Source organism: Centruroides sculpturatus, unplaced genomic scaffold (assembly GCF_000671375.1).
Source record: "Centruroides sculpturatus isolate CEXI.00-Female unplaced genomic scaffold, Cexi_2.0 scaffold1067, whole genome shotgun sequence".
Taxonomy (NCBI): domain Eukaryota; kingdom Metazoa; phylum Arthropoda; class Arachnida; order Scorpiones; family Buthidae; genus Centruroides; species Centruroides sculpturatus.
Window position 1 is genome coordinate 237145 of NW_019385388.1, and position 8957 is coordinate 246101.

An 8957-nucleotide genomic window follows, 5' to 3' on the forward strand; every position below is an offset into this window, starting at 1 on the left:
TACATTTGAAAATATGACGAATAATATGAATGCTAAAGCGAAAATATATGAAATAGGCCATAAATCGCAGCAATAAAATGCAATTACAGTATTTGTGTTTAAATACAGGCATTTAATTACCGTCGAAAAACAATGAAATTTATAACATTATTTCTCCGCATTGTTGTTTTCATTTTCGGCAAAATTTCTACTAAATTAAATTAAATGAAATTAATTAGAGTCAGAAATGGTTAGAAAAAATTTTATTTTGTAAAACGCTTTTTATGTGGCGATGACCTATTATAAACTATTTCTAATATTATCAATAATTACTTATTTTTACTCGACGGAATTTTTTAAAAGGAAGAAAAACTTCAATGCCCGATATGCAGTAAAACATTTGGGAAAAAACTAAATTTACGAAGACACATGCGAATTCACACGGATGACAAGCCGTTTAAATGCGACACCTGCGGAAGTTGTTTTTTGGATCAGAGCAATTTAAGACGGCACCAAGCGGTGCATTCGGATGAAAGACCATACAATTGCAATTACGAAGGCTGCAAATGGAGTTTTAAACTAAAATATTTATTACAACGGCACGTGTACAGAATGCATCCTCAAGAGATTTTATCTAAAGTAAATATTACCATAAATTCGTTTAAAGTAGAATTACCCAAAATGTGTTCTGTATTGTTCACGGTGTTATTAAACTACTTCGTATTATTTTGTTCAAATCACGAAATANATTTTCAAAAGTATCTTCGACCAATCTCTCGCTAAACACGAAGAGAAAGAATTTACAATACAATAAATACATAATTTTCATTCATTTCTTCTAATGCAATTGCTCGACTGTGTGTAATTAGTAATGTCAATAATAATAATATCTAAGCAAATTACGGCGCACGTCGTAAGCTATATTTTTATAAAATAATTTACTGTACATGTAGTTTAATAAAACTTAAACAAAATCATTCACTTTTAATTCCAACTTCATCTCAATTAAATAAATCACAACTTGTTTTTATAAATAAATTCATTTAATAATTAGACGTCACCAAATGACCCAAAGATAGAAAGCCGTAGATAGAAAAGCCGTAGAGAAAAGTTCACCTGCGGGAAACTTTTCTCTTCTCCAGCTACTGTAAGAGTTCACTGGAGAAGACACAGTAAAGAGCGGCAATTCTTCTGTAATTTTTGCGACTGCACGTTCCCATACCAAACTTCCTTAAAAAGACACATCAAAAGGGTCCACTCGAAAGAGGAAACTCTATCTTCCTGCCAGGTAAGTGTACATAACATTATAAAACTTTAAATAAAAGTAATCGGGCCTCCTGCCCCTAAGATTTCCATATGCGGTTTCGACGTTAATCTATCTAATCCGTTCTCGAAATTCTGAAAAGACTGACGGACAGATGGACAGAGAAACAACATTAGAAATTTATAAATCTATAATTTTTTAAAATTTCGACTTCATATTTTCACCAGCCCGAAACAGTGTTTTTATCCCCCATTGTTTAAAAGCCATCCAATAAGTAATGACAAATTGCGCTGACAGCAACCCGCACTCTATGGCTGTAGTAAATAATGTTTTATTTATACACATTCGAGAATGTAAAATCGTTACGAGTTTTTGTATTTTAACACTCAAATTGGTTTTTTAAACCAAATTCGAATGCGTAGATATATTAAACGTTATCGAATGTGTCGTTACAGCACGTAAAAGACGATATTAAAGATGTTGTAAGCGAGAAAAAAGAAAACGAATTTGATCCGTGTTGTAGCGCGGCGATTCGTTCCGAAGAAGCACAAAATCGACGTGAAGAAAACGTCTGTGGAATGACAAGCGACGCGTGGCGCGATGCCCAGGTCACTGGCGAAGACATTTACTTGGAAACAGATGCGGAACAATCGACGTGTTTCGATCTGTTCCCGGAAGTGAGAATCGATCGATACGAATTGGAATGCGTCTTGTGTCGAGTGAGGTTTGACGACCAAGTTTCTATGCGAGAACACGCGAAAAAGTATCATTAAGCCACATTTTCGATGATAAAAACGTTGAAATACTTTTCAGTTTACGATTGTTTCTCTGAAATTTATCTTTCGATTTTAACCTGTCGTCATCGGCAAATAAAGATTTTAAATGAGTTTACATTCAAATTTTAGTGACAAAACCACAAACGTTGTTTAATATTCAAAATTGTAGTGATTTAAAGAAATTATTAACAAATTCTCAATTATTTTGTTGAAGTTTAGAACTTTTTCTTTTTGAACATTACCAAAGTAAAAAATAATCTAATTCGGAATTATATGGAGATTATGTCGAGCTTAAGACATAATCTCCATATAAAGACATTAATTTTTCAACGTTATAGAGTCATAGAGAACATTTACGCACAGAATTAATACTCTGAGGTTAGCTTCAATCTGTGAGTGATCGGTGTCAGAACTTTAAGAAGCAAAATCTGGTATGATAGCTGTTGTATAAGAAAAATCGCTGTTTCTTTACTAAATAATATTTAGAAATAATTTCACTAACCAATTGGCCAAAGTTTTAAAACTCGCAATCACAATTGGCCAAAGTGTTAATAAAAACAATCCACATTGAAAAAGAAAATTAAAACAATTACAATCGAGACAAATAAAGATTTCACTGAAAGAAGGGCATTTAAATAGCAAATTTCTCAAGCTCATTTGTGAATACGCATTTATGAACAGAAAATTTCTTACACTAAAGATGGGAACAATAACCAGCAAACATACGTATTGTCTGCGAGTTCTACAAAAAATGATTTATGTTAATGCGAAGTCTATTCGACTCTTAATCACAATTAAAGAAAACAAAACTAAATACAGTAGTGTATTTAATTATTTTGAGGTTAAGTGGCATAATAAAATACTCGTAATGGGTGGTTTATCTATGCTCAATCACATTGTACTGGAATCCTTTATGTTACAACAAAAACTAGCAGTTATTCTTTTTATTCTTTTTATACATGCGCGTCACTTCCTGGAAACTATATCATAAAAGTACGTGAACTGTATGGAATGGATTTGTTTTCTGTAGATTTATATGCAAATCGATTGAGTCGCGAGGACCACGCCAAAATATGGCGATCGTTTCCTGGCTCGAGTGCAGAAACAGCTTTGAGTTTTAACGAATCTCCTTTACTTGATAATGCCAAAACTTCAATCGAGTGTACCATCCTGTCATTCCACCAAAGATTCTTAACAGCAATGAGAAATGCGGATTGGTTTCCAAAGAAGCCAATGAACTCGCACACGCTCGCAACCTTTGGCTCAGAGACCACTGGTATTCTTTTCAAAAATAGACTAACTTTGTCAAAATTTAAGAGATGGATTTGGGAAAATTACATTGAATGTCAATTAAATATCGATATGATAAAAGAAGAAGTTGAAGTTGATAAGTGCTACCAAATGTAGAGTTTCTGGATTATTATCTCTCATATTATCATTTATTTGGCCTAAACGGTCATTAAGTAACCTTCTGTGCAGCTATCTTCTCATTCCTGTCTTCTATAGTAAATGCTCACTATTTAAATTAGTGCTTTTGTCTCGGTGGATTCTTTTAACTTTGTCATATAAGCCTTTTTCATGTAAGTCCATTATCGGTTCGTCCAGACCCATAATACAGGAGTCTCAGTGAGTTGAAATGCATCGAAGTTTACACGTCGGCTACGGTACTGTTTAAAAAACACGGGTGTAGTCGCTTCGTCAATTAAAATAATCTGTCCACTCTAAACATAGAAAAATTATACGTGGTTACACAAATTATATCGCAATAATTACGACAACCTTACTGCTCAATAGACTATAGCTTATTTACTTACTTAAAAATATGTTAATTTTGAATTATTATTTTTTTGCGGGTTTGATAAATTTTATTTCATAGATTTAATTTTCGAGCGCACGTCTGCCGCTGCGTTGTCTCTCTCCCGTATGTGTCTAATGTCTGGGGTAAATTGGCTTACGTAATCTAAGTGTCGAAGTTGGCNTATAAATTTAATTTAACAAAATATTATTTAAATTTTATTTAACCGCGCAAAAGCAAAATATAATCAAATTAATGTATGTACTCACCTTTAATTTTTACTGTCTCTCTAACCACGATATTAAACAAAAACTTTTTAAGCTGTTGCGATTTACACGATTACACGTTTAAAATTAAAATAAAAGAAATTATCCCGGTGCGTGCATTTCTATGCTTTGACCACAGACGAGTATTTTCCTGTAAAATCTTCCTCGCGACCGACGTGAAAAATAGCTTAAGACGAGTTAAAACAAGAAACTGTTATACTTGCCACTGGTTGTGGCCTGAATAAGTTGTGTATATAAAATTTGAATTTGAAATATAATTAATAATATTTAGAATAGTACATATATTCAAATAATATTAGAATAGTAGTATTTAAATGATAATATTTAGAATAATATTTATGTATTATATTAATTTAATGATAAATTAATTTTTCCCTTTTTTTTAAGGCGGCTCGCGCCGCCCCCTAGACTTGCCGCCCGGGTGCCCCGCACCCTCTGCACCCCCGGGTCGGAACGGCCCTGGGCAACAGCTTAGGCGAACTAAGACCAAACGTGAGTCCACTTTCTGAGTCCACGGTGAACTAAACTTCCCGCCACAATTCAACCCTTTTATAGGATTGAAGCAGAATTGGATTCTACCAATCAGCTCTTAGCAGCTCTACAAAACGTCCGCCGATGGTGTGATGTTTCTTATCCAATCAACGGTCGAGTCTGCAAAAGTGGTCCGATTGCCGTATCGTATGATCAACCGTCGCTCGTCGAACGACTGGAAAAGCGCGGGAAACCCGTGCGCCAGACGATTTTTTTATCCGGACAATAGCCTTAGAAATAACGCCTGTGCGAACGTGCACAAGTATTTAAAAATGATAAAACCTGAACTCGTTTGCTACTGGAAGAGACTAAAATGCATAAAATGTGACAGCGAAAATCAGCCAAAAGTCACACGAGAAAACAAAAAGAAAAATGATATATTATTGGATTTCCAATTACAGTATTCTGGCGTTCAACTCGCGCGCATTTCATCACTCTCCGATAACAATACAGTTTTATAATATTATTTCTGCGTATTGTTGTAATCGTTTTTGACACAGTTTCTACACTCGATTTAAAATAGTAAATTTACAGTACTTACTATTTCAATTAAATTAACCAAAATCAAAATAGTGAGTAAAACCTTTATTTTGCGAAACACATTTAACTTGGCAATGTTTTTTAAAAATTCCTGTTAAGAAGACGCTTTCAATCTTAATCTTGTATCGTATCTACAACACGTATTATCTATTTGACCAGAATATTTCTAATATTAATAAACAATATATTTTTTACTAGTCACCTATTTTTACTCAACCGAATTTTTTAAAAGGAAAGAAAACACCAATGTACAGTACATATAGCATCTCGAAGAGGTTTTATCTAAAGTAAATATTACGACACTTACATTTTCTGTTTTCATATATTGTCAAGTATTAACTGAAAACTCGTTGAATAACTAGATGTCACCAAATGACGCGAAGATAGAAAGCCGTAGATGCGATACCTGCGGGAAACTTTTTCATTCTCCGGCTACTTTAAGAATTCACTCGAGAAGTCACACTGGAGAGCGGCCATTTTCCTGTAATTTCTGCAACGGCACATTCGCATCCAAAAGTAACTTAAATAGACACGCGAGAAAACTTCATTCGGGAAAGGAAACTCCATCTTGCATCGAGGTAAGTGTATAAATATGTTAATGACTAAACTTGTAACACACAATCGACCTTCAGAATGAAAAAACGATGATAATAACTTCACGAGTACACGTTGTTTCAATAATTATATAACTGTCTCTTCCTTACTCGGGCCACGCTTCTATTTGTAATAAAATAAACAATACTCGACATAATTTCTATGGATCCAAACTTTTGCCACCCCCTTTATATATACAACTCTATTAACAGGCAAAATTCATATGTTCGATTACGTTAGGTCAAGGAGGCGCCTTACAAATTATGGGATTGTATTAGATTATTCGTTCCGCAGTCAAACCGAATGATTGATGCGGGTTAATATATAGCAGTGCGGATACCGAAACATTTATTATTATTATTACTGTATTTATTATTGTTATTATTGTTTGTTATTATAAACGATAAGAAGCTTACAATAATTTTTCGACGTGACTTGAAAAATGTTCTTATACCCGGATGTGAACGATATTCCCTCGACGTATCCCTGGGTGAGGTGCGCCGGTGAAACTTTTGGGTGGTGTCTGCTGAGAAGCCGAAGCACACGGGCACAAAACAAAAGATTAGAACGTCTGCAATTTTTATGCAATAACGGCAAAAGGCAGCGAAAGAGAATACGGGTAATCAAATATGGGAAAAATCCTAGTGTCCTTCCGATGCGCGACTAAATATCCAGATGGGCCCGATTGGTCGGCCGAATGACGTCAACCTATTTCAATCGGGAATGTTCGTGGGTTAGCCTAAACTTTGTACTGTTGTTGTTGGTTTAAAGCTTTTTCTTTATGAAAATTACCAAGTAAAAATAATCTAATTCGGAATTGTACGAAGTTTATATATTGTTTATCTATAAACACATTAATTTTTCAATGTTATAGATTCATCGAGAACATTTATTTATGCCCAGTATTAGTATTCCGAGGTCATCCTCAATCTGTCGGTGAGCAATATCGAGAGATCCAATATAAACCCGAAAAAGTTTGCTAGAACAGAGCGATAGAACGAGGTGACACACGAGTGTGTGCGCGTTTGGTACACAGGTGAATTTCTCGTAGTGTTTTGAGAAAGAGACAGATCCTTACGAAATCATAACGGTAGTTGCTAAATTTGGCGAATTTTGAAAGTTCTAAAATATTATTTTCCAGTCGTTTCTAGAAAAAAACTCGAATTGCCTAAATTTCGCCTTTATAACCTGACACTTGTCTACAATCTCGCACAATTTAAAACTTTCTCAGCGCGTATTATTCGTATGTTATTCGCGGATTATGTAATTCTGAAATAACTTGGAGCCAAATGAAATTAAAAGCTTTATTGAGGAATCAAAAGAGTTTACAAAGAGAATGATTCTATTGGCATTCGCATCACAAGACGATAAATGTACTAATTGATACCAGACAATACTTTTGGGAGAATATTTCCTCCAAGGACTTCGATCGAATCACGTCTATTTTAAATTCAAATTAGTTCGAACCAATCCCAGTTTTTTCTTTACGAAAATTTTCGTGTACCAATTCCGTCTGAAACGATAAACAACGCTTAACAACATTTATTCNAATTTTTAACAACTTTGGGGGAAGGGGTTGGGTTAGGGAAGGGGCGGCAAAATTATTCTCGCACCCGGGCGGCAGATACCCTAGGAACGGCCCTGCTGTTGCCGAAGCTTGTCTCGTCTTGTTAGACTCTAAAGGACTAGAGTTAGTTCGTTGCAAGGTGTCTTTTCGACGGACCTCTGATAGTGGATACGTGTTGAACTTTGTTATAATTAACATTTTGTAAATGTTTGTTTTGTGAACTTTGTAACTGTACATACGTTTATTTTCAATATACATATAAGTTTTGAATTTTAAATGGTGTATGTGGTATTTTGAACTTTACTGCTATGATAGAGGCATGAGATGCAGCTTGCTTTGTTTGAGATTACTTTCGGTAGAGCTAACTTACATATGCCAAAAGATTGCTTTTCAAACTTCACATTTCCCATACTTTTTGGTTCATACAAGCCTATGAATACACGTGCGTTCAAGTATTAATAGTAACGTCCCATTAAAGTCTTAACATCCCATGTCGAAATGCATCGGTCGAATACGGGAAGACAGTTAACTTTTTATCATTACTTAAAGAACTAGCTAATTCTTAGCTTATCCGTCATCGGACGTTTCAATGATACTAATGGTGGATGCGTCAGACTACACAATAGGAACAGCTCTTCAACAAAAAATAATTCCTCGAACTTCTGGGCTTCTTGTCTAAGGCCATTACCAAGCCACAGATAAAGTATAGTCTCTACCACTGCAAATTCCTGGTGGCGCATTCGGCAGTAAAACATTTTCGCCATATCTTAGAAGGCAGGAACCTTAGAATATAAAACCGTAGCATATAATTCAAGCAGCATTCGGACAAAGCATCCCCTCGCCAACTTCGACACTTAGATTACGTAAGCCAATTTATTCCAAACATTAGACACATACGGGAGAGAGACAACGCAGCGGCAGACGTGCGCTCGAAAATTAAATCTATGAAATAAAATTTATCAAACCCGCAAAAAAATAATAATTCAAAATTAACATATTTTTAAGTAAGTAAATAAGCTATAGTCTATTGAGCAGTAAGGTTGTCGTAATTATTGTGGTATAATTTGNTCATTGGTGCCAGATTTCACAGAAAGGCGAGACAATGGAAAATAAAGTTTGAAGCTTTTTCTTCAGAATTAACGCATATCTTTCGTTTTATTTTCAATTTTAAGTATATTTTATGTGTAATTAAAAATTCTACAAAAAAGTTACCGAGAAGGGGTTAAATACACGCGCATTTAATCACCGTCGAAGAACAATGAAATTTATAACATTATTTCTCCGCATTGTTATTTTCATTTTCGGCAAAATTTCTACAAAATTAAATTAAATTAAATTAAATTAATTATCGTCGGAAATGGTGAGAAAAACTTTTATTTTGTAAAACGCTTTTTATATGGCGATGTTTTTCAAAATTCGTCAGACAACACTTTCAATCCTAATCTCGTGTTGTATCTAGAATACATATTATAAATTAGACCATAATATTTCTAATATTATCAATAGTTTCTGTTTAAATTTATCAATAATTACTTATTTTTACTCGACGGAATTTAAAAAAAAAGAAAAAAAACATCAATGCCCGATATGCAGTAAAACATTTGGGAAGAAATTAAATTTACGA

At 34.2% G+C, this 8957-nt stretch overlaps 1 protein-coding gene across 1 annotated transcript in view; it reads left to right on the plus strand.

Moving 5' to 3' along the window:
- The window catches only part of LOC111638432 (oocyte zinc finger protein XlCOF6-like), a 42029-nt gene that overhangs the window by 5878 nt on the left and 27194 nt on the right, over positions 1 to 8957 (plus strand). The window contains exons 3-5 of the mRNA XM_023384139.1: positions 343 to 737; positions 1219 to 1267; positions 1699 to 1962. Coding sequence (XP_023239907.1) covers positions 343 to 737; positions 1219 to 1267; positions 1699 to 1962 — 708 coding nt within the window. The remainder of the gene's footprint in view (positions 1 to 342; positions 738 to 1218; positions 1268 to 1698; positions 1963 to 8957) is intronic.